General features: G+C 41.7%; 1 protein-coding gene across 3 annotated transcripts in view; it reads right to left on the reverse strand.

Annotated features, from left to right (window-relative positions):
- Positions 1–27,499, reverse strand: part of FHIP1A (FHF complex subunit HOOK interacting protein 1A) — a 310,572-nt gene that overhangs the window by 42,534 nt on the left and 240,539 nt on the right. For all 3 annotated transcript variants that reach the window (XM_089670462.1, XM_089670461.1, XM_089670460.1), the window contains exon 7: positions 237–404. In XM_089670462.1, coding sequence (XP_089526588.1) covers positions 237–404 — 168 coding nt within the window. The remainder of the gene's footprint in view (positions 1–236; positions 405–27,499) is intronic.

Consider the following 27,499-nt stretch of genomic DNA (forward strand, 5'->3'; position numbering starts at 1 on the left):
TACTGCTGGCATTAAAACACCACTAGCTTTCACTACTAAAATACTGCATCACTTCATAAAATTGTTCATGCTGCATTTTAGTAGCGTTTTTAGTGAATTGCAAGAAAACTTGTGAAAAACGATAAGAGGCATTTTACTGCAGTTCTTAAAGTGGTAGATACTGCTTTCTGAATTGAGCCCAACATTTTCAATTTTGTTTGAGAAACAGAGACAGAAAAAATGTTTAACCAATTTACCCGAAATGGTGTATTGATACGGCTGACCAGTGTGTCCAGGATTTGAACATTTTCATGTTGATAGATGAGCACAAAGCGGAGAAAAATCTTCAGTAAAGTTGGTTCTGAGACACTACGTAGAAAGAGGTCCAAGTAAGCAGTTGTTGTCATCACTTCCTCCACTGTCACCTAAAATACAAATGTATAAATGTATTCATCACACTTAATACAAAATTATAATGTGACAACACAATTACATTATAATAAATACAACAATTAAGCAATATGTTAGTGCTCAGAATCCCAGAATACCAAACAATTCCTTATCTATGCCACTCATATGACACAGCAACAAGAATAGCCAAGGCAAGTTGTATGCTGCAAATCCTCCAAGAAATCTCATTCTTGTATTCTCAATGCAGTACTTGTGTGTCTTTACCCTTACTTATCTTCTCCCAGCAGCTGATATGTACATTTATGAACTTGACAAAACAGAAGACCTTTTTGATTTATAGAAGTAAATTAAGATAAAGGATTTTGTAGAATATAATAGGAAGCAGAAATGTCAATATAAACTTTGACGGGTTGTTACCTTGTCCTGTAGGTCTCTCCCAATCCCTTAGAGCAGTGGTATTTATGACAACTATTTTATCTAAGGCCCTAGTGCCCAACCTGGTCTTCTGACAGTTCTTTTCTGCTCCCTATGGCTCAATATCTCTCAATATCTGGCCCAATATCTAGCCTGCTCAGAGAATCCATGTGAGAGCTAACAAACTCACTGACTATTTATACACAGACTCTAATTGCCATAAAAAAAAGGGACAGGTGTTGTAAATTACCTTTAGATGCCATTTTAACTCGTGTGTTACCTTGTATGTCTGTACCAAGGACAAACATTCCAGGGTATGTAAACTTTTGATCAGGACTATTTGGGCGACTTCTGTTATATTTGAAAAGTTGCCAAACTACTATGTGATAAATGGCATCATATGTTCATTGTCCTTAAATAAAAGACAATTTTTTGGGTATGATCAGTCATATTGTAAATATAAATACCAAAATGTCATGATTTCTGCCAGTGTATGCAAACTTTTGAGTACAACTGTATTTGCTATGTTTGTTTAGAAACCAGCTGCACACAGTCATAGTCACTATCCATTTTCCTTGTGTCATCATGAAAGCTGTTCATCTATGACCTATGATACTTTTTGTAGAATTCTGAATACTGATTGGCTGTGTTATCATTAAATTAGGATATGGGGATAGCTAGTGTATGTCACTGAAAATTGTATGAAATACAAAGCTGAATGTCTCTGGTACAGCATGTTCACATCAACAACCTGCAACACCTTATGCCAGCCATGTGTTCATCATGACAGGTAACGTATCTGCCTTTATATGACTACAGCCTGCTCTAGCTATAGTGCATCATTAGCATTTGCTATTTTTATCTATAGGCCAGTTTAGGCAAGCTTGATAAATTACGTGAAATGTCAATTTTGACTGTTGTGTTTCTATAAAGTCAAACAGCAAATTTGAAACACAGACCGTTGACTGTATTTATACTGCAATTTGCAGAGGGATTATAGGAATTCTAGAAAACTGATCCCTAAGAATCAAGAATAGAACACAGCTCTGAGTGCTGTCACTTATGTCTATACATAGAATAAGTGGCAGATACTGTGTTAAACTGAAGCCAAAGTAGTAAGTCGTGAAGCAATAAAGTGAAGTTAAATTTTGTCCATATTATGCAAGCAATAGGTGTGCTTTAATGTAGGCAGTTTCGCAACATTTACTTGCCTTCCAGTCATTCCCCCACCACCAATCTCTTTGTTAGCACCCTGAATCCTCCATAAATTTACACTTGTTGAATATTATACAAACTATGGCTCTGTGTATTCTCAGAGCTCAGGCCTGGTGATTGGTCACTCAGGCAATGAGCTCTGAATTATGGAGAGGGCAAGAGGAGCACTATGTATTTTCCCATACACAGGCTACAGCAGAGGGCTGGTGGAAAATAATTAAAATCTGCTTACACTGCCTCCTGTAAAGCAAAGCAAAGTAGAGTTTTACATTGAAGGTAATATACAGGTGAAAGTCGAAAAATTAGAATATTGTGCAAAAGTTCATTTATTTCAGTAATGCAACTTAAAAGGTGAAACTTACAGTGAGGAACAGAAGTATTTGAGTATTTGAGTATTTGACTTGCGATTTTGCAAGTTCTCCTACTTAGAAATCATGGAGGGGTCTGAAATTCACATTGTAGGTGAATTCCCACTCTGAGAGACAGAATTTAAAAAATAAATTCAGGAAATCCCATTGTATGATTTTTAAAGAATTTATTTGTCTTGCACTGCTGAACATAAGTATTTGAACACCTAAGAAACAGCAAGAATTCTGGCTCTCAAAGACCTGTTACTGTGCCTTTAAAAAGTCCACCTCTACTCCACTCATTAATCTAACTGAGTAGCACCTGTCTGAGCTATTTAAAGACACCTGTCCACCCCACAGTCAGTCAGACGACAACTACTACCATGGGCAAGACCAAAGAGCTGTCAAAAGACACCAGAGACAAAATTGTGGACCTCCACAAGGCTGGAAAGGGCTACGAGGCAATTGCCAAGCAGCTTGGTGAAAATAGATCAACTGTTGGAGGAATTGTTAGAAAGTGGAAGAGGCTAAAGACAACTGTCAGTCTCCCTCGGACTGGGGCTCCAGGCAAGATATCACCTCGTGGGGTATCACTGATGATAAGAAAGGTGAGGAATCAGCCCAGAACTACAAGGGAGGAGCTGGTCAATGACATGAAAAGAGCTGGGACCACAGTTTCAAAGGTCACTGTCGGTAGAGCACAACACCGTTGTGGTTTCAAATCATGCATTGCACAGAAGGTTCCCCTGCTCAAGTCATCACATAACCAGGCCCGTCTGAAGTTTGTCAATGACCATCTGGATGATCCAGAGGAGGCATGGGAGAAAGTCATGTGGTCAGATGAGACCAAAGTAGAACTTTTTGGTCTAAACTTCACTCATCATGTTTGGAGGAAAAAGAAGGATGAGTTACATCCCAAGAACACCATCCCTACTGTGAAGCATGAGGGTGGCAACATCATGCTTTGGGGGTGCTTTTCTGCGAAGGCGACAGTATGACTGCACTGTATTAAGGAGAGGATGAATGGGGCCATTTATTGTGAGATTTTGAGCAACAACCTCCTTCCCTCAGTCAGAGCATTGAAGATGGGTCGTAGCTGGGTCTTCCAACATGACAATGACCCGAAGCACACAGCCAGGATAACCAAGGAGTGGCTCCGTAAGAAGCATATCAAGGTTCTAGAGTGGCCTAGCCAGTCTCCAGACCTAAATCCAATAGAACATCTTTGGATGGAGCTGAAACTCCGTGTTGCTCAGCGACAGCCCGAAACCTGACAGATCTAGAGTGGGCCAAAATCCCTGTTGCAGTGTGTGCAAACCTGGTCAAGAACTACAGGAAACGTTTGACCTCTGTAATTGCAAACAAAGGCTTCTGTACCAAATATTAACACTGATTTTCTCAGGTGTTCAAATACTTATGTTCAGCAGTGCAAGACAAATAAATTCTTTAAAAATCATACAATGTTATTTCCTGAATTTTTTTTTAATTCTGTCTCTAAGAGTGGGAATGCACCTACAATGTGAATTTCAGACCCCTCCATGATTTCTAAGTGGGAGAACTTGCAAAATTACAGGGTGTTCAAATACTTCTGTTTCTCACTGTATATATGAGATAGACTCATTACATGCAAAGCAAGATAGTTCAAGCCGTGATTTGTCATAATTGTGATGATTATGGCTTACAGCTCATGAAAACCCCAAATCCACAATCTCAAAAACATTAGAATATATTACATGCAATCAATAAAACAAGGATTGTTCATAGAACAATATCGGACCTCTGAAAAGTATAAGCATGCATATGTACTCAGTACTTGGTTTGGGCCCCTTTTGCAGCAATTACTGCTTCAATGCAGCGTGGCATGGAAGCTATCAGCCTGTGGCACTGCTGAGGTGTTATGGAAGACCAGGATGCTTCAATAGCGGCCTTCAGCTCTTCTGCATTGTTCGGTCTTATGTCTCTCATCTTTCTCTTGGCAATGCCCCATAGATTCTCTATGGAGTTCAGGACAGGCGAGTTTGCTGGCCAATCAAGCACAGTAATCCCACGGTCATTGAACCAGGTTTCGGTGCTTTTGGCAGTATGGGCAGGTGACAAGTCCTGCTGGAAAATGAAGTCAGCATCCCCATAAAGCTCGTCTACGGAAGGAAGCATGTGGTGCTCCAAAAACTCCTGGTAGACGGCTGCGTTGACCCTGGACTTAATGAAGCACAGTAGACCAACACCAGCAGATGACATGGCTCCCCAAATCAACACAGACTGTGGAAACTGGACTTCAAGCATCTTGCAGTGTGTGCCTCTCCATTCTTCCTCCATACTCTGGGTCCTTGGTTTCCAAATGAGATGCAAAAGTTGCTCTCATCAGTAAAGAGGACTTTGGACCACTGAGCAACAGACCAGGTCTGTTTTTATTTAGCCCAGGTAAGACGCTTCTGATGTTTGTTGTTCAGGAGGGGCTTGACAAGAGGAATATGACATTTGAAGCCCATGTCCAGGATCTGTCTGTGTGTGGTGGCTCTTGATGCACTGATTCCAGCCTCAGTCCACTCCTTGTGAAAGTCCCCAACACTTTTGAATGGCCTTTTCCTGACAATCCTCTCCAGGCTGCGGTCATCCCTGCTGCTTTTGCACCTTTTTCTTCCACACTTTTCCTTCCACATAACTTTCTATTAATGTGCTTTGATACAGCACTTTGGGAACATCCAACTTCTTTTGCAATTACCTTTTGAGGCTTTCCCTCCTTATGGAGGGTGTCAATGATGGTTTTCTGCACAACTGTCAGGTCAGCAGTCTTTCCCATGATTGTGATTCCTACTGAACCAGACTGAGAGAACATTTAAAGGCTCAGGAACCCTTTGCAGGTGTTATGGCTTAATTAGCTGATTAGAGTGGGACACTTTGAGCCTAGAATATTGCACTTTTTCACAATATTCAAATTTTTTGAGATTGTGGATTTGGGGTTTTCATGAGCTGTAAGCCATAATCATCACAATTATGACAAATCACAGCTTGAACTATCTTGCTTTGCTTGTAATGAGTCTATCGCATATATTAGTTTCACCTTTTAAGTTGCATTACTGAAATAAATTAAGTTTTGCACTCTATTCTAATTTTTTGAGTTTCACCTGTATATGAACAAGCAGAGGTTTTTTACTCAGAAAATAGGTGCAGGAACTCCCCCCTTCTGAGTCACCCCTTGTTTCCACCCACCTCCGAGCACCGTCCCTTGGTTCCACCCCATACCCACCTCCTAGTATCACACCTTTTAGCGAACAAAGAGCCAAGTATTATTTTGTATGGAATTTGTTAATGATAGCAAGTAAAGCAGTATAATATAGATCCCCTTCAGCCAACAATAATATCCCCCCCCCCCTACAACAAAATTCCACCCCAACAACAACAAATCTCCCATCAGCAAGCAACAATAGACCCCTCCCTCAACAGTAGATCCCCTTTCAGCACCATTTCACCTCCCAGCAACAATAGACCACCATGCAAAAATAGATCCCCTCCAGCGACAATAGATCCCCCAACAGCCAGCATTAATAGACCCTCCAGCCTCCCTTGCCATTACATACATTCAGGGCTAGAGGTGCCAGTACTACGCTCCCCACGTTCCCGCTGAAAAAAAGCACTGTGAACAAGTGTATATGTCCAGCATGCTGTAGGCCACAAAATGTTTACACATGTAAATGATGCCTGAAAAATGATCAGATCAATGTAAATCATATATATAAGGTGTGCACATTGGGCCAGGTGTTTTCTGCCTAGTAGAGCTGCACAATGGTTGCACTGTGTTGCCAGTGATCGTCTACTTGCCAGGTCTGACTGATTAAAAAGAATGCATATGTGTCTGAGCTTTTATCCTTGCAGTTGTCTGATCAGAGAAACATAATTGTCTGACACAGAGAAGGCCACTAAGGGGAAATCAACAAACCTGTTTATGCAATTAAGTCATGGAAAGATTGTACAGTAAGCATATAAAGATATGTTAAAATCACAGCAAAAGTTACTGTACAGTTATTATTGCAGTAATAACCCAAAAGAAAATTCACTTGTTTGCTCCTTAAGACAAAACAAAAATATGACAATATGGCTACATCCAGAACATAAAACTACTTGCATCCTTTAAGACAGCCTTTTTCAACCAGAGTGCCCAGGCAGCGTGGTGTGCCTTCAGGTTTCTTCAGGGGTGCCATAGCAAAATGCCTAAAAATTGCCCTAAAAATTATATACAAGCCAGCTGGTGGATGAAGCCTACCTTAGTTACTCAAAGCCTCGTGTTTTCATTGTGCTCTATTACAACCTTCTAGCCAACGGTGTCCTAACAACCAATGACTAGTGATGGCCTTGATGTTTGCGTTGAACGTAAGTTTGACTCGAACATCGGCCGTTCGTGTGTTCAGCAGACACTCGAACGGTAAGGGTGTCCTGCGGGCTATTCGCCCACCGTGCCCCACAATACCCTGTACTCTGACAGTGCATTGTGAATGGCCAAAGCAATGCACCTGACTACAGGTAAGGTGCAATGCTTTGGCCAATCACAGCACAGTTGGGCAGAGCTAGGACTTGTCAAAAACTGTTGTGTTTTTATTCACATTTTACACTTTTTTGGTGAATAGGTAGGGGTACTATGTACCCTATACTCATTTACAGGGGGGGGCAATATCTGGGGGCCCCTTTGTCAAAGGGGGCTTCCAAATTCTGATAAGTCACCCCCTGCAGACACCCACAACCACAGCCCAAGGTTGTGGGGAAGAGGCCCTTGTCCCCATCAACAACTTTTCCCCTACCCAAACGCACCCCCGCATGTTGAGGGCATGTGGTCTGGTACAGTTCAGGAGGGGGTCGCTCGCCCCCCCTTTCCTAGCTTGCCAGGCCTGTGCTCGGATCAAGGGTCTAACAGGAATTTAGGGGTAACCTCACGCTCCCCCCCCCATTTTTGGGGGTTGGGTTCCACTTAAAAGTCCTTCCAGACCTAAAGGGCCTGATATGGCTTTAGGGGGAACCCCATGCACTTTCCTCCCTATCTTTTGGGAGATGGAGTTCCCCTTAAAAGTCCTGCAAGACCTAAAGGGCCTGATATGGCTTTTAGGCGGAACCCCACGTACTTTCCCCCCTATTTTTGGGGAGGTGGGGTTTTAAGGCGAACCCCACGCACGTTTAAAAAAAACAATTCCTGGCAGACCTATAGGGTCTGATATGAATTAGTGGGGACCCCATGCTGGTTTTTTTTTTTTCTTTTTTAAATTCAGTCCTGCTGCAGCAGGTTCTATACATTGTACAGATATGCAACTTTGCAAGTAGTATAAGGAGACCCCCCAGGCATGATATTTAAAGGTATTTTTTTATTTTTTTTACTTTAGGCAATGAAAAATTACTGCCCCTTTAAAAACGGTTCTTTTTGGCTTTTTTTTTTTCACTGATTCACGTCCCTCAGGGCAGTATCCAAGTCCCCATGACCCTTTTATGGCAAATATCTTGCAGATAAGCCTTCAAAATGGCACTTTTGAATTTACAAGTTCGAGTCCTATAGACTTGCATTAAGTTCAAAGTTTTGGGTCGAACGTTCGTTATGTTTGAATGTTCAAGCACGAACAGAATAGGGGGGTGTTCAGCCTATCACTATCAATGACATCATCAGTTGATAAGGAAGATGCTGGGTGTCTGCCCGGTATCCTTGTTTGCCCTCCCCTTTCCCTTTCCATCAGCACTGGGGTCACATTAGCTGAGTGAAGGAGAGAAACTGAGGGAGAAGAGAAAGGCTGGAATACTAGTCAGTACTAGTGTGCAAAGATTTATTTGTTTTGGGAGCATCCCTGCAGTTGAGTGTCCTATGTGTGTGGATGTTTCAGCATTATGTAAAAGTATTAGTTTAGTTTTTAAATCTTAGAATGGGGAGATTGTATACATTTTAAAGGGTGTCTTGACTGAAAAAAGGTTGAGGAACACAGCTTTAAGAAAACCTTTCTTAGAGCCATTTATGACCTTTCCTTATTAAAACACAAGTTACATAGTTGCCTGGCTGTCATGCCAATGATTCAAGCTTTGACAGACTTTGAGCCTCTGACCAGAAAAAAAAGTAGTCCAATAAGAATTGTTTTTTCTTTCTCTTCCCGATCTGCATACTTGTTCTAAATTAATAACTCCACTAAAACACATGGTATCCAGTAAGTCAGTATAACAGCCAAGCCACTAACATTAATAAATCAGTGTATAACCTCCTACACCCCAAAATTCCTCAAAAAGTCATACTTTCTCCCTAGAAAGTGCAGCAATCATATATTATAACCTTTTTGTGATAGAAAATAAAAAAACTAATATTCAAATTAATATATCATATATACTCAATAATAATATACTCAAAACATATATAAAAAATTTTCCAAAAAATTGAAAAGAAAAAAAAATGGTCCAAAAAACAGTGTCCCAATAAAAAACAGTGTCCAAAAAAAAAAAGTCCCAAATTTTCCAACTTTATGATCCAATAGGAAGGAATCCTATTTCATCCCGTGATACCTCAAAGAAAAAATAAATAGATACTCTAGTGCATTACTTTTAAAACAATTATATTCACTCAGTGAAGAACACAAAAATTGTGCAAAAACTATATACATATATCTCGTGCACATATGAATTAACTGTGACCACTCCGTGAACACTGCAACACTGTGAATCCACCGACACCAATAGTATTACATACTATTACCCTCTGTATTTATATAATCAGCATTCAATCAGAGATCTTCTATTTCCTCTCCAAAGAAATTTTCCAAGGTCCTCAAAAGACAAGAAGGGTCTCAAGACTCATATTCAAGGTATAGGTAAAAGATTTAATAGCAACTTACATTAAAATTCCACATATCCAGCTCCAAACATGGCTCCTATGCGAGTTCTGCCAAACAAATGCAGTAAGCCATGTGTGAACAACCAAAAAAATGGCCCCGGCGACACTTCCGGTCTGCGTACGTGCGTCTCGACGTCACGAAACGCGTTAGGGGTGTGACGTCGAGACGCACGTACGCAGACCGGAAGTGTCGCCGCGGCCATTTTTTTGGTTGTTCACACATGGCTTACTGCATTTGTTTGGCAGAACTCGCATAGGAGCCATGTTTGGAGCTGGATATGTGGAATTTTAATGTAAGTTGCTATTAAATCTTTTACCTATACCTTGAATATGAGTCTTGAGACCCTTCTTGTCTTTTGAGGACCTTGGAAAATTTCTTTGGAGAGGAAATAGAAGATCTCTGATTGAATGCTGATTATATAAATACAGAGGGTAATAGTATGTAATACTATTGGTGTCGGTGGATTCACAGTGTTGCAGTGTTCACGGAGTGGTCACAGTTAATTCATATGTGCACGAGATATATATATATAGTTTTTGCACAATTTTTGTGTTCTTCACTGAGTGAATATAATTGTTTTAAAAGTAATGCACTAGAGCAGCGGTTCTCAACCTGGGGGTCGCGACCCCTTTGGGGGTCGAACGACCATTTCCCAGGGGTCGCCTAAGACCATCGGAAAACACATATTTCCGATGGTCTTAGGAACCGAGACACCGCTGCAGTCTCCGGCGATGTGTGGGCGGGATGATACGCTGCTGTCACCTGGCCACACCTCCGGGATCGCTCAGCAGCTCCGCCTCCTCGCCGCTGATTGGCCACCGGAACTGTAGCTCAGGAGAGGCACACAGGCGGCCAATCACCGGCGAGGAGGTGGAGCTTGGAGAGGAGGAGCCGAGCGGCAGCGCGCGTACATCAAAGAAGACCGAGGGAGCTGCCGGAGCGAGTGAAGAGGAGAGCGGCCAGAGAAGGAAGACAGCTGACAGGTAAGTGAGAGAGCGAGCCCAGGTTGGAGCAGGGGTCAGCAAAGTAAGTATCATTGGTGTCAGTGGGAGGAATAGTGCCCCATCATTTGTGTCACTAATACCAACGATGGGGCACTATTCCTCCCCCCACTGACACCAACGATGGGGCACTATTCCTCCCCCCACTGACACCAACGATGGGGCACTATTCCTCCCCCCACTGACACCAACGATGGGGCACTATTCCTCCCCCAACTGACACCAACGATGGGGCACTATTCCTCCCCCCACTGACACCAACGATGGGGCACTATTCCTCCCCCCACTGACACCAACGATGGGGCACTATTCCTCCCCCCACTGACACCAACGATGGGGCACTATTCCTCCCCCCACTGACACCAACGATGGGGCACTATTCCTCCCCCCACTGACACCAATGATGGGGCACTATTCCTCCCCCCACTGACACCAACGATGGGGCACTATTCCTCCCCCCACTGACACCAACGATGGGGCACTATTTCCCCCCCCCTGACCCCAATGATGGGGCACTATTCTCCCCTCCACCACACTGACATCAATGATGGGGCACTATTCCTCCCCCCACTGACACCAACGATGGGGCACTATTCCCCCCCCCCACTGACACCAACGATGGGACACTATTTCCCCCCCCCCCTGACCCCAATGATGGGGCACTATTCTCCCCTCCACCACACTGACATCAATGATGGGGCACTATTCCTCCCACTGACACCAATGATGGGGCACTATTCCTCCCACTGACACCAATGATGTGGCACTATTCCTCCCACTGACACCAGTGATGGGGCACTACTCCCACTGACACCAGTGATGGGGCACTACTCCCCCCACTGACACCAGTGATGGGGCACTATTCCTCCCACTGACACCAATGATGGGGCACTACTCCCCCCACTGACACCAATGATGGGGCACTACTCCCCCCACTGACTCCAATGATTGGGGCACTACTCCCCCCACTGACACCAATGATGGGGCACTACTCCCCCCCACTGACACCAATGATGGGGCACTATTCCTCCCACTGACACCAATGATGTGGCACTATTCCTCCCACTGACACCAGTGATGGAGCACTACTCCCCCCACTGACACCAGTGATGGGGCACTACTCCCCCCACTGACACCAGTGATGGAGCACTACTCCCCCCACTGACACCAATGATGGGGCACTATTCTCCCCTCCACCACACTGACATCAATGATGGGGCACTATTCCTCCCCCCACTGACACCAACGATGGGGCACTATTCCCCCCCCCACTGACACCAACGATGGGACACTATTTCCCCCCCCCCTGACCCCAACGATGGGGCACTATTCTCCCCTCCACCACACTGACATCAATGATGGGGCACTATTCCTCCCACTGACACCAATGATGGGGCACTATTCCTCCCACTGACACCAATGATGTGGCACTATTCCTCCCACTGACACCAGTGATGGGGCACTACTCCCACTGACACCAGTGATGGGGCACTACTCCCCCCACTGACACCAGTGATGGGGCACTACTCCCCCCACTGACACCAGTGATGGGGCACTATTTCTCCCACTGACACCAATGATGTGGCACTACTCCCCCCACTGACACCAATGATGGGGCACTATTCCTCCCACTGACACCAATGATGTGGCACTATTCCTCCCACTGACACCAGTGATGGAGCACTACTCCTCCCACTGACACCAGTGATGGGGCACTACTCCCCCCACTGACACCAGTGATGGTGCACTACTCCCCCCACTGACACCAATGATGGGGCACTACTCCCCCCACTGACACCAATGATGGGGCACTACTCCTCCCACTGACACCAATGATGGGGCACTACTCCTCCCACTGACACCAATGATGGGGCACTACTCCTCCCACTGACACCAATGATGGGGCACTACTCCTCCCACTGACACCAATGATGGGGCACTACTCCTCCCACTGACACCAATGATGGGGCACTATTCCTCCCACTGACACCAATGATGTGGCACTATTCCTCCCACTGACACCAGTGATGGGGCACTACTCCCCCCACTGACACCAGTGATGGAGCACTACTCCCCCCACTGACACCAATGATGGGGCACTACTCCCCCCACTGACACCAATGATGAGGCACTACTCCCCCCACTGACACCAACGATGGGGCACTATTCCTCCCACTGACACCAACGATGGGGCACTATTCCTCCCACTGACTCCAACGATGGGGCACTATTCCTCCCACTGACACCAACGATGGGGCACTATTCCTCCCACTGATACCAACGATGGGGCACTATTCCTCCCACTGACACCAACGATGGGGCACTATTCCTCCCACTGACACCAACGATGGGGCACTATTCCTCCCACTGACACCAACGATGGGGCACTATTCCTCCCACTGACACCAACGATGGGGCACTATTCCTCCCACTGACACCAACGATGGGGCACTATTCCTCCCACTGACACCAACGATGGGGCACTATTCCTCCCACTGACACCAACGATGGGGCACTATTCCTCCCACTGACACCAACGATGGGGCACTATTCCTCCCACTGACACCAACGATGGGGCACTATTCCTCCCACTGACACCAACGATGGGGCACTATTCCTCCCACTGACACCAACGATGGGGCACTATTCCTCCCACTGACACCAACGATGGGGCACTATTCCTCCCACTGACACCAACGATGGGGCACTATTCCTCCCACTGACACCAACGATGGGGCACTATTCCTGCCACTGACACCAACGATGGGGCACTATTCCTCCCACTGACACCAACGATGGGGCACTATTCCTCCCACTGACACCAACGATGGGGCACTATTCCTCCCACTGACACCAGTGATGGGGCACTATTCCTCCCACTGACACCAGTGATGGGGCACTATTCCTCCCACTGATACCAACGATGGGGCACTATGCATCCCACTGACATCAGTGATGGGGCACTATTCCTCCCACTGATACCAATGATGGGGCACTATTCATCCCACTGACATCAGTGATGGGGCACTATTCCTCCCACTGATACCAACGATGGGGCACTATTCCTCCCACTGATACCAACAATGGGGCACTATTCCTCCCACTGACATCAGTGATGGGGCACTACTCCTTCCACTGACACCAATGACATGGCAGTACTCCTCCCACTGCAAAATTACAGTTATGAAGTAGCAATGAAAATAATTTTATGGTTGGGGGTCACCACAACATGAGGAACTGTATTAAGGGGTCGCGGCATTAGAAAGGTTGAGAACCACTGCACTAGAGTATCTATTTATTTTTTCTTTGAGGTATCACGGGATGAAATAGGATTCCTTCCTATTGGATCATAAAGTTGGAAAATTTGGGACTTTTTTTTTTTGGACACTGTTTTTTATTGGGACACTGTTTTTTGGACCATTTTTTTTTCTTTTCAATTTTTTGGAAAATTTTTATATATGTTTTGAGTATATTATTATTGAGTATATATGATATATTAATTTGAATATTAGTTTTTTTATTTTCTATCACAAAAAGGTTATAATATATGAAAGCCACTAACATTGTCAGAAAGAGCAATATAAAAAAGGCAACCACTCAGATGAATTTATACTAAGCACACGTGGGCAGGACAGTTCTCAGACTAGTACAATACAAAATGCTTTGACTAGCCAGTAAGCATGCTGGGTAACATTCTATTGTATTGGATTGTCACAGGGAGCAATGGCAACCATAATACTTCTCTTAAAAAAGTATTATTTAAAGAACACTAGTCTTGAGAGAAATACAGTATGTAGTCTTCCATTACTGACCTCTCTATCTGAAAGGCTAATTGCTCGATTCTCACTCTGATGCATTGTCTTCAATCATGACACTAACTTGGGACAAGTATAGAAATACAGAATTCTGAGCTTTCTCTGACTTTTATTTGTTGTTTGCTAGTATGAAAACCAGAATCATCCAGGTAACTAGCATTATCAGAAGGCAGGCAGTCTGTCATGACAGGTATACTTTAAATTAATAAAGCTGGCTTCACAGAGGTCTGGAGAGGACTGAGCCCTGGCTCTTTGGAGAGACACTGTGTGGCAGAAGATTGGGAAGATTTTGTTTAGTGAAAGCAAAGTCCATTCCTCCGCTAGAGAGGAACTTGATCTGTTAGAGCTATTACATTTACTGTAGGAATTAAATGCTGCTTATCCTTTTTTGATGCTTGAAGGACAAAAATGTTAGATTTGGCAAGTTTTAAACCTGACCTGCTGTGTGGATACTTGCTTTGAGTCTGTCTACCCAAAGAAACAGTAAAAAGAAGGTTGTAGTCATTACAGTGTCCATATACTTAACAACTGTGGGGCAGATAAATTGGATTTAGGCTAAAATGCTGACAATCGGCTGGACCTCAGCATTCAAATACAACAGATAATTATGGAGCTGTTGAACTGAGGAGGACAATGTATAAATATGCTGAATACACTGGCGCATGCACAGTATGTAGCTGCATATGACTGCTGCTATTGTCCCTGGACCCCTACACTGGCATGATTACTGAATGTCAACAATCAGTCAAATCTGACCATCTGCACCCAAGGACAAGAAGTTCTGGGTGATCCAGTTAAGTATAGGAGAATCTATGTTATTACAGAACAATATGAGAGATTTATCAATATAAACCTATCAGGGTGATTATTATTTTATGATTATACAGGATTTATATCGTGCAAACAGTTTACGCAGTGCTTTACAATATAGAGGGGGACAGTACAATTACAATACAGTTCAAAACAGAATGAATAGGAGGGACCTGCTCATAGAGCTTACAATCTAAAGGGATTTCAAACAAAACACTGCTAAATAATGCACTCTAGGGTATTATTTTGGGGTTCTTCTTTAAAGGAAATGACAGCACATAGGAGTTTTACTTGCAGTTTGTGGTATGTTAATTTTGAGTACAAAGTTCATTGTAGTCTTGTATTGTAGACAATTTTTTTCCCTAATATCGATTAAGTGAGTTTGACTGCGTCATATAAAAATGTTCCACTAACAGATTTAATTAGCCATAAATAATTGTAGTTTTCTTAGCATAAGTAAATACTTGAACTAACTTTCTCCAGTACAAGCTTTTTATTTTTCATCTCCCCATATAGGGGTGATATCAATTACTTACCTGCATCAAATATTATCCACTTTTCCATGAAGGATTGTTGAAGAAAAACATATAATGATAAAACAAGGGCTTTCTAGAATTTGTCTTCCTAGGCCCTGGCTTTTTCTCCTTTCCACAAACTTAGGCCTTGCTCCATTAAAATATACTGTATGACTACATTTGTTTTATCTCTCCCTAATTAAGAATAGAAATGGGCAAAAATGTCCAGCTCAGTGGATCTCGATCACTTCAGTTGTCTGTCATTTTCTGCTGCAATTTGCCCAAGACTATAACAAAACTGGGTCACATGTATTTCACATGACAGCCATTGTCCACACAAGGCTAACTTTGGTGATAAGTAAAGATTTTGGGCAAGTTTAATTTTGTAGTAATTTCTGTATATTGTGAATTTCATAATTTTAAAGCTTTTGAGTGTCATCACACACAATGCAGGGCCTTTCTTTAAAATTCACAGCAGAGGTACTGGAATCACAACTTCTGTCATAATTTTTTCAATATAGTGCAGGATCTTCTGACAGCCCTCTAATGTAAACACTTAGTGCTGTTAACTGCTAGAAACCAGGTGAAACCCATCTCTAGTCTCTGTTGTCATCTTTAAGGATAAACTGCTTCATGCTACATTCATAAAGAGATGTAAGGGATGGCTTACTTAAAAGGTCTTTTGTGCTTGTTAGGAATATGTAAAAAAAAAAACTTTAATGTTAACTTTAACTTCCATAGTCCACAGGTGCACTTTAATTGAAGCACTCTATATTTCTGAGTATGACAGCTCACCAGGGGCAGACTGACTATTTGGAAACTCGGGCACTGCCCAAAGGCCTGGGGTCAGTAGGGGGCCCCATGAGATGCCCCTGGTACCTTTTTCATAGGCTTTTTTGAGTTTGGGCAAGGACATAGGGGCCCCATGATCCCCTAATGCCCGGGGGCCCCATGAGTTGTCAGTCCGCCCCTGCAGCTCACTTTTTTGAAGGCATATGGGTTGGACCTTTTAGTCTTACAATGCCAACTAACGTGGCTGTTAATATATGCTGCAATTGATGTTTGATCATTGAGTATTTGAGCATTGGTGATACAATACTATCAATCATGTCAAACAGTTTGGGTTTGGCTTTGTAAAAAGACTGCTGTTTAAAAAGCTGATCTCTCTATGACCCGTATGAAGTACATAATTATTTCATTGTAAGGTGTTAGCACTAGGATTTCCCTGAGACCCAATCTTAAAGCATTGTACAGCTAGCTGTTTTATTAAAGACAGCACAATGGGAATAAACTGTCAGGACTGCTCCTTGCAGACGGCTTGATCCTTGGCTTAAGCTGCTCAAAACTACAGGGATTTCTCGTTTGAAAAAAACTTCTAAAATTTCTCCGCTAAGCATTGCTACTGTAGGATTTGTTTGATTCATGCCTTCCAGCAAGCAGAGCCCATGGAAGGTAGCAAGCCCTTCCAGTATTACTGGTACAGCTCTCTGCATTCTGAATTAAATGTTAAAGCTGAAGTAAAATATATTTTTTGAGATGCAGCACCATGCACACTAGTTATTTGTGAAGGTGTATATCCCACCACCTACAGGTGTCTACTTCTGCTAATAAATCTTCCCCCAGTGCTTCCTAACAGCCATCGGATATCGTTCTCAGTGGCTGTCTTCTGGTGCTGTAAAAGTTAACTGCAGCCACGGGTACACAGAAAACTTGCTGCCCACCCGCCATCTTGCTCTTTTTGTCACTTATAGGACAGACTTTACCATAATCCCACAATGCATTCCATTCTGTGAATAGGTGATGGAGCAGTTGAATGACAGGATTCCGTTCCCCATTCACAGAATGTGATGCTGCAAAGATAGAAGACAGTCCCTTAAAGGTGGTATCCAGCAGCTGTGAGGAGGCACAGAAGGAAAAATTTGTAGCAGAAGCAGGCACCTGCAGGTAATGGGATACACATTATTACATATAATGAATGTGTATGGTGATGCATCTCAAAAAAGTATAGTAAACTTCAGCTTTAAATGTAAAGCATATTTAGTCATAGTTTATTTTCAAGTTATTTCTCAATAAAACCTTCAGAAAAAATAAGTAAACCCGTGGCAACACTTGGGCAATAAACACTGAGTGTGTGATAAAAAATACATAGTCGGGGGTTATATATTAAAAAGTGTGCTGTCCCTTTAAATCCTAAATATTACATGTTCACAAATCCTTATACAATAAAGTGAACATTCAATATATGTTAATAGTATATTGGGACGTGGCACTTTGTGACCTATCGGGTGTGACCTCCTACCACTCGAGGGTCACCCCAACCTTTCAAGATAATATGTTAACAGTAAATCAATAATAGTCGAAAAGTTCATTATTAAGGGTGATGCTCAGCTGTGCATTTATTTCTTTGAACTGATATATTTATTAATTGTTTGGTATATTTTTATTCACTTATCTCTTCACATACTGTATTATTGCACTTGGATTGAATTTATATATTGAAGGGAGTAGCGCATCAGTTTTATGTTTATTTGATTGTTTTTTAGTGGGAACATAATTGGGTGCTTGCAGCAGCACTCAATCTCTTGTTAGGGGGGTGGCAGTACATGAGGATATATTTTATCTATTTGATGTCACAACTCTGCCTCCTGACCCTTGGCTGGTGGACAAGCCCATGGACCGGCGACATCCAAAGGGCTGTGACAGGCAAGGAGATATGACAAAATGAGGTACAGATAATATGATTTTGATTTTTACAAAGCAAGGTATAGAAAGGTGCATTTATTTTACTAATGATGAGGATGGGGTTTACAACCACTGAAGCTCTTTTCCTGCTCTGTGCTCAGTAAAGCTAAGGCAGCTGCAGACATGCCCCCACTACTCATGCTGGTGCATGTGTCTCCTCTTCTTCTCTGTCAGTCAAAGGAGAGGGGGCGTAACAACAACTTTTTTTTAGCAGGTGTTGGGTTTTTTTACAGTCTGAGAGCGGGGAGGATTGCAGTTGACAGGCTACGTTTTTTCCTGTCATACTATGGGCACATGGATTGTTGTTGTTTTGCTTAGTTATATGAAATGTTCATTTTATATTTGTTTTTTGGGTTTACAACCACTTTCAGTAAAAACCACATGTCAAATTGATCAGCTGTTCCAAAGATATAGGCTGTTGATTCATCGGGAAATTTTGGCTTTTCCTGTAAAATGGAGCTTGATCCTGTGCCTTTCTACCTTTTAAGGCCCCCTACTGGTTCCTTGATCTGCCCTTCATATTAAAGAATGAACCCAAAGACTTAGGAGGGTAGAGGGGGCAGAATGAATAACAACTTTAAAGAGAAAGTTGAGATGTACATATCATTTCAGCTGCCCTTATATCTGGATCTACTTATTGTCGTAACATGTTATGTTCATGGACGGCAACCCCTACTTATGCTTTTTTTCATCATATGCTCAATCTCACTCTGGACTATTCAGTGACAGGTTTGCTTTAATGCTTTTATTTCCATTTAGGTATTGTTCTAAGTGCCTTACCTTTTGCTGCCCTTTGTCCAAACAGAGTTTCCAGTTAGTCTACACTAATACTAACTAGTAGAATACATATCCCATCTGATTTCTATGTTCACTCACTTGTGGTGGACTGGTGCAGGTCCACAGGCAAAACTGCTTTTCCCCAGTATAAGGAAACTCGGGGCATGCATTCATATCCATCAACATGTGTGTTATTTATGTACAGTATGTAAATACAGGATAATCTAAGTACATGGAAGTCTAAGTGATTGAAAGAAGGGGCATCTTGATTTCGATTTTGATCACATCCTAAAAATCTCCCATTCAATTTTTACCCCCCGTTTTCACACTTGTACACTTGTGATCACTTGTATTCACTTGTATTACATTGATTTACACATTGACAGTCTCTGCCTGGTCATCAGAGAATATAAGGGGCGATTATATGAATTGCCTTTGATTGGCTGTTAAAAGGAAAGTGATAAATGCTCCAAAGAGCTAGAAGCAGATGGCTGCCACCAGGTGGGTGATTTCTACTAATACAGAGATACAATAGATGAATTTATTAAAAATTTAGATAAATGTTCTGAATAGGTTATAATGGCCAGAAGTGACATTAAAGAATTTTTCTCTACCTTGTGTACAAAGCTGAGAGGGTGGATGGTAACTTCATGCAATAAACAATTTACAGATTACTATAGACAGCATGATTCACTAAGTATATAATTTTTGCAACTAACTATAGTTCTTATCTGATATAGATATATATATACACATACACTCACCGGCCACTTTATTAGGTACACATGTTCAATTGCTTGGTAACCACAAATTGCTAAACAGCCAATCACATGGCAGCAACTCAATGCATTTAGGCATGTAGACATGGTGAAGACAACTTACTGAAGTTCAAACCAAGCATCAAAATGGGAAAGAAAGGGAACTTTGAACGTGGCATGGTTGTTGATGCCATACAGGCTGGTCTGTGTGTTTAAAAAACTGCTGATCTATTGGGATTTTTATCCACAGCCATCTCTAGGATTTACAGTGAATGGTCCGAATAAGAGAAAATATCCAGTGAGCAGACGTTGTGTGGGCGAAAATGTCCTGTTGATGTCAGGGGTTAGAGGAGAATTGGCAGACTGGTTGCTGCGACATTTAGATGGTAGGGACAGAATTTGACATAAACAACATGAAAGCATGGATCCATCCTGTCTTGTATCAACAGTTCATGCTGGTGGTGGTGGTGTAATGGTGTGGGAGATAAAAATCCAAAGAGGCACAGGTGGCAGCTGTCCTCAGGGTGTGACCAGCTCTGTAGGGAAGACAGTAAGGGAAGAACAGAAGGTGCCAGCTAAGTGTAATATGTGTATAAGGATGGTTTGTTAAAAGCATTTAAAAACACTCACACGATGGCTAAAAACTTCATAATGATGAGATAGTAGGTCCTTAGCTCGCTGCTTTAGCAGGGTCTGCTGCTTCTATAGGCCCCTAGAAAGAGCAAGCAGCTCTGAGTGTGTAGCCTGATAGCCTGACACTGGTCCCAATCTTCTCCTCCTTTCGGTGACATCACTTCTGCCCATGCGTTCCACGCTGGTTCTGGTGCACCCCTCCAAATCTTTAGATTCAGGTGTTCCAATCACCTCCATGGCCACAGGTATATAAAATCAAGCACCTAGGTATGTGGACTGCTTCTACAAACATTTGTGAAAGAATAGGTTGCTCTCAGGAGCTCAATTAATTCAAGCGTGGTACAATGATAGGTTGCCACTTGTGCAGTAGGTCCATGCATGAAATTTCCTGCTACTAAATATTTCATAGTCAACTGTTAGTGGTATTATAACAAAGTGGAAACAACTGGGAACAACAGCAACTCAACCATAAAGTGGTAGGTCATGTAAAATGACAGATCGGGGTCAGCGCATGCTGAAGCGCGCAAGGAGCAGAAGTTGCCAACTGTCTGCAGAGTCAATAGCTAAAGATCTCCAAAGTTCATGTGGCCTTCAGATTAGCACAACAACAGTGCTTAGAGAGCTTCAAGGAATGGGTTTCCATGGCTGAGCAACTGCATCCAAGCCTTACATCACCAAGTGCAATGCCAAGCGTCGGATGCAGTGGCGTAAAGCACACTATCACTGGACTCTAGAGCAGTGGAGATGTGATCTCTGGAGTGATGAATCACGCTTCTCATCTGGCAATTCGATGGGCATCTGGGTTTGGCAGTTGCCAGGAGAACGGCACTTGCCTGACTGCATTGTGCCAAGTGTAAGGTTTGGTGGAGGGGGGATTATGGTGTGGGGTTGCTTTTCAGGGGTTGGGCTTGGCCCCTTAGTTCCAGTGAAGGGAACTCTTAAGGCATCAGCATACCAAGATATTTTGGACAATTTCATGTTCCCAACTTTGTGGGAACAGTTTGGGGACGGCCCGACAGAACACCTTTGGGATAGAGCAGAGACTGCGGGCCAGGCCTTCTTGTCTGACATCAGTGCCTGACCTCAGAAATGCGCTTCTAGAAGAATGGTCAAACAATCCCATAGACACCCTCCTAAACCTTGTGGACAGCTTTTCCAGAAGAGTTGAAGCTGTTATAACTGCAAAGGGTGGGCCAACTCAATATTGAATCCTACGGACTAAGACTGGGATGCCATTAAAGTTCATGTGCGTGTAAAGGCAGGAGTCCCAATACTTTAGTGAATATAGTGTATGCATATACATTTTTTATTTTTAGGAAAAACAAAATGGAGAAAGCAGAAGCATCTTCCTAATAGAAGACTGTGAGAGATGATGACAATGTCATGAAAAGAGCCATGAGTGACAGTTTTGATCTGCCATTGCTGGTGGGGCATGTGAGTATATGCTTTAATAATTATTTTGTCATCCTACAGCCAAATCCAGGATAATATAACTATCATCCTAGCATAATACTTATTTAGCTTTCATCATCCTAGCAAAACTGATTTAAAATAGATTTCCAAAAATCTTTTACTTTATTAGTACATTTGCATACTTTAAAACAAATGCATTACATTTAGAGCAGAATAAATTCTTTACCATTTTAAGCAAAATCTAAAATCCTTTTAGTTACCTGAAAAAAAGCAAACAAAGAAGTAAAATAGTTTGCGAAAATGCTTTGCTTTAAAACCCATTAAATAGCCATGGAAGTTATGGTAAGCCACAGCACATTGGAATGAAAATGCATCAAGTAATTTTTATTCAAAGCTTAATTTAAAATAAGAGGATTTACAATGTACTTGGAAGGGTAAAGCTCACCAACATAATGGAAAGACTAAAATGAATCTATGCTTAAAGGGAATGCATAGTACTTTTGTATATCATTTCTTTCTTTATTTTTGAAAGACTAAAAATTTACATTTAAAAAATAGGTTCTCTTTAGTCACGTAAATATAAGATTTTTTTATTTTTTTATTTTTTTTACAGCTAGAAGATGGAGCTCTAGGCTCTTTTTCACGGTCTTTCCCTTTCCCTTTTATCTCATGTATTGAATTATTATTATACAGTATTTATATAGCGGCAACAGTTCGCTCAGCGCTGTACATTACAACTACACCTCTTGTTTACATAACTCAACAGATCAAGGTGGACTACTCTAAGCAGATATATAAGATCATCATGAGAGATCAGCTCATCACTGTGCTGTTCTCTCTTCATTGTCCAGCCACAGGATAGCTCCAGACTGAAGGTGAATATTGTAGCTAAACCTCAATTTCTTCCCTTCATAGAGCTCCGGAAGTGTCTGAAAGGATACAAACATAGCTGTGCTCTCTTTTATTTCCTACTCTTTTCAGCCACTATTACTTGCAATTACTACAAAGTTGACAAAATGACAGGCACAAATTGGTTTGTTGATAATATTTTTTTTTAAAAGAATGTAATCCTATTTAACCCTTAGTTAACCCCAATGGGCCCTATTTAACGCCCTTCTACCCTTAAAAGATAAGTTCACCCTTTGACAAAAAATGCTAATTGTACAGTTTTTTTGTAGGTAAAAAAAATGTGCATTTATTATTTTTTACTGCAGGAGCCTGGAAAGCAATGCACTGGCGATCAGCAAATTGCTGCTGCCATGCAGTTCTCCTTCAGATCTGTCAGTATATCTGCTTGCTCGTAAGGGATGCAAGCAGATATACTGACAGGAAGATTGAATGAACTACCATGGCGTTCCACAGCACCGTGCTAGTTCATTGAAAACTACAAGCCGATAGCCGCTAAGGTTGTTGGGATTTTGTAGTTTCTCATTCACAGAGGAGTGACGCGGCCAGGCAGGCAGAGCCCCGCATGCCCACATATTTTTATAAAAGCAGGGGGTTGGCAGGGCACAGGGACTGGGGACCGTAATATGGGTGTATGTTACATGCTATGAAAGGTGAACTTATCCTTTAACCTTTGCTTTTCTGCAGTTTTTTTTTTGTGTTGCTATTTTTTTTATAATTGATTACTTCCTTTTTTTCATTTTTATTTGTTTTTTTGTGTTTTTTTCAATGTTGCATAAACAGAAACTGCAAAAAGCTGGGAAAAAAACAGGCATTCATTTTCAAATAACTTTGCCATGCTTTCTACCAGAGACATCATTTTAGTGTCATTTTAAATAGGACAGATTGTAGAATAATGGACACTACTACCACTACTACAGTAAAACTACTTTAAAATACATTATTTGTATATTTTGGTCTATAGAAAATAAAATTATTTAGGCAAGACAATATTGCCAACAGGAAGGCTTGTTAGTTGCAAAGAAATGTGTGTATTACTTTGTTTCAGGCTCATAGCAGAAATATAAAAAATGCTCAGGTCCATAAGGTGAATACAGGTACAAGTGCTTAAAAACCTACATTTTAAATAAACAAATTAAACAGACCCCATATCAGCATAGTTTCTCTTTAATTTCCAACCTCAAAGTCTGTTCTCACCTATTTCACTATCCTGTACTTTATTCAAATGTCTTCTGTCCACTTACATGGCATGCTTGGTCTTCTTCCTCTTCTTCCAGCAATGGGCGAACCCGGATGATGCAGAGTGTGGCACTGACATAATGACATCAGCCCCAACCTCTACATCAGGGGTCTCCAAACATTTCAAACAAAGGGCCAGTATACTGTCCTTCAGACATTAGCAGGGTGGATTAGGGCCAGTGAGTATAGAAAATGTTGTAGCCCCAGCATCAGTGAGAATAAACAAGGCCTCAGGGTTGTTGGTCAGTAGGAGGAGGAGTAGTGTCCCACAATTGCTGTTAGTGGGAAGAATAGTACACCATCATTGGTTTCATGGGAAGAAGTACTGCCCCATTGTTGGTCTCAGTGGGAGGAATAGTGCCCCAAAGGCCAGATAAAGGGTAGCAAAAAGCCACATCCGCCCTCGGTCCGCAGTTTGGAGACCCCTGCTCTACATCAATATACTGAATGCAGGGCATTGAGCTCAAAGGGTGGGGTTATGACACCCTGCACTCACAGTCTTTCCTCAGTCTTCCACGACATCTTGCAATTGAGAAGAGGTAATGGGAGGGGGACATAAAAAATTGCGTGGTATTGGGCCTCAAGCTGTACTTAAATATTAGTAGAACTGTTAATATCTCCTTTAGAACCCATTCACAGGTATTTGACAACCTAATTTTTACAGTAGATCTATAGAAGGCTGCATGCACAGTTAATCAGTTCAATAACATAGGATAGGTTTAAACTGGAAGTTCAGTCAAAAGCTAACTAAATCTAAACCTACTCACATTCCCATTCTAAGCCTATTCTATCTAACACTGTAAAGAAAAGATCTGTATACTTACTTATTCTGAAGCTGCTCCAGTCCAGTCCCATGATCAGCTGTCAGTGGTGGCTTCAATGTAGAGGGAAGACAGCTGACAGCTAATCCCCTATAGTAAGCCTATGGGTGACGTCTTCTCCCAGGCATTTGCAGCCATTGTTGGCCGTCACTGCTGGAGAGATCATGTGACTGCACCGAATAGGTAAGTATACAGATCCTTTCTTTACAGGGTTAGATAGAATAGGCTTAGAATGGGGATCGGAGTAGGTTAAGCTTTAGTTAGATTTTGACTGAACTTCCATTTTTAAGTTAGGGAACTTGCAAAGCTTTTCTAATATATAGACTCCAAGGCTTTCCTCAATGTTTGTAACAAATAAAGGATATGTATATAATAGCTACATGTGTGCTTTATGTTTCATATATACAGTATTTCAAAAGTTAGCTGTGTCTCTTTTAAAGATACAGGTATGCCTATGTTCGATAGCTTGCGGTTTGCTTTTATTACAGTACATAGCATACTGCACACTATTACTTTATAATTCCTTGGAATGCATGCAGTTTTTGCTCACACAGAAATCTCCTAGTGAGAAAAAGCATTAATATTGTATGAATTCTAGGCCTAATATTTTTGCTTCTGCAGTCTTTTACATTGGATTTATGGTCATAAAATATCAGCAATGCCCACAGTGAGAACACTCCAGTGTTTAAAGCTCCTAGAGAGAAATTAAAGGACCTCATCTGAAGATAAAAGGACATATTTATTAATAAGCACTACTCTACAAGACTCCTTATAGCTCCTTGAAGTGAATGAGCTATAAAAAGCAATATTTAGTAAGCAGCAGATTGCAATGGCCTGTGAAATGGAAATAGGTAGACAGAAGATCTTTTTCATCTTATTTTGTCAAAGCTGCCTTTATTCTTCATGGCAAGAAGACATTACATGGCTGAACTAGTTGTGCTTGTGTCTACCACATTTAAATCAAAACAAGGCTCTGAGGATACAGCCTGCACCCATGCTTAACTTTATTATATCATTGTGAACAGAACTAGCTGAAACTAAGTCTTATGTGAGACAAAGGAACAATTATCCCTATAATACCTGCACAGGCCATTTATATAGACAGAATGTGAGCAAGGGTTAAAAATACGAATCAGGGTAAACGAAATTTGGGTTATTGTTTCTGTGGTTTTATGCTTCACGTTTGTGTGCTATGGTAATGCTTGGTAGAGCACAAATTTTTTTTATCTATATATAAAAATTCCTTAAAAATATGGAATCTCATTCCATTACCCTGCAGATTACAATAAAAACAACAAGATATTACATGGAATCGAAAATTACAGCTATATAAATTGCAGTATACATGATTACAACAGGGTGTCCCATACATCTACATATTTCTCGGGTCTTGCCTGCTTCTTCAGGACAGGAGAACAACATATTATTTCATACAGTTCATCCTTGTATCAGCATGTGTACAGTAAGATCAGAATCCAAAAATCATTCCATTAAAACATGGCTGCATATCATTGTATGTAGATAGAAACTGTGCACATCTCTGTGTACCAGCTAACCAGCCAGGGGGTCCGTTCCTCTGGAAAAATGGCCTCCACATGGCGCTCTAAGGGACCACTCTCCCAGGCATGATGTAGTCTGTCATTGCTGTGCTTTGCTAATAAAATTGCTAATCATCTGCCTGTCCTATGATCCATTGGCTTCAATACTTCCTGGCACAGTGAATACATTTACAGATAAAGAGTTTTGCCTTCTCTCTGAATTCTCTTGCTACATGCTCATTTTAGGTCAATGACTCAAGAGAAAGCCTAGGTAACCAGCACTTTGCAAAGAAGGACAGTAATGGCAGCCTGCATATTTTACTCATCGCAAGTTGAACAGCACATTAAATATGAGTAAATAACAATGTTCACGTCGGTAAAACTCTGCGCGTCATACAGCTTTAAATAAGTCAATAATACCACCAACATGCTTTGCACCTCAGAAAGCCCTGTGATTGCCAATTTAATATTACATATATAGCACCATAATGTCTCTTTACTTGGCATGAGCTGGGAAGCAGACTTAGAGCTCACAGAAGGGGTTGACAATCTTTCTGTAGGTCTCTCAAGTTACTTGTGAAATAGTTGAGATGTACACATTCTACATTCCCAGCATAGCACAGAACAGAGAAGGGGTCAGTCTGGGGCATTATTACAAATATATATCTATACAAGTCTATAGAGGACTACTGAGGGCAATATTATTCAGAGAATTTGTAGTGAAAAGAAAGTTTGCCTAATTCAGCTGAATAGTGATCTGTGGGAAGTGTAAATTGCAAGATGTATGAATATTTGTAATGTGCTAAATATTTGTTAAAGGAAAGTCTGTGCTGGTATCGTGTAAATCAACCACACAGTAAAGAGAGGAGTCACATTTATCCTGTGATCACAAACTAATACTGAAGTTCTCCTAAAAAATGTACCTTAACCCGCTCCAGTATTTAGTGTAATGTTATTATTAGTTTATGATGAGATCTACTTAGCTTGTATGGACAAAGGCATATTTTAATATTTCTGTAGTGCAGTGCTCAAAAAAGACTGGGTAATGTAAGTTTTTTTAAACAATGGTGTATATAGTGTTAGCAAGCATACTGTTTCTATGTTTGTAAAAAAAACAAATCAGGGGACGACAGACATGTCAAACTCAGAAGAAACAGGTTAAATTTTGGGGAAACAATTTCAAGGGGCCAAAAAATATCTGCTATGAGCTGACATCACTTTGACAATTAACATAGTCAATTTTTATTACAGGTATTTATATAGTGCCAACAAGTTAAGAACCACTTTGCATACTGCACATTCACAACAGTTGCTGCC

This window comes from Staurois parvus, unplaced genomic scaffold (genome assembly GCF_062004578.1).
Source record: "Staurois parvus isolate SC_StPar_1 unplaced genomic scaffold, SC_StPar_1.0 ptg000090l, whole genome shotgun sequence".
In the NCBI taxonomy this organism is placed as follows: domain Eukaryota; kingdom Metazoa; phylum Chordata; class Amphibia; order Anura; family Ranidae; genus Staurois; species Staurois parvus.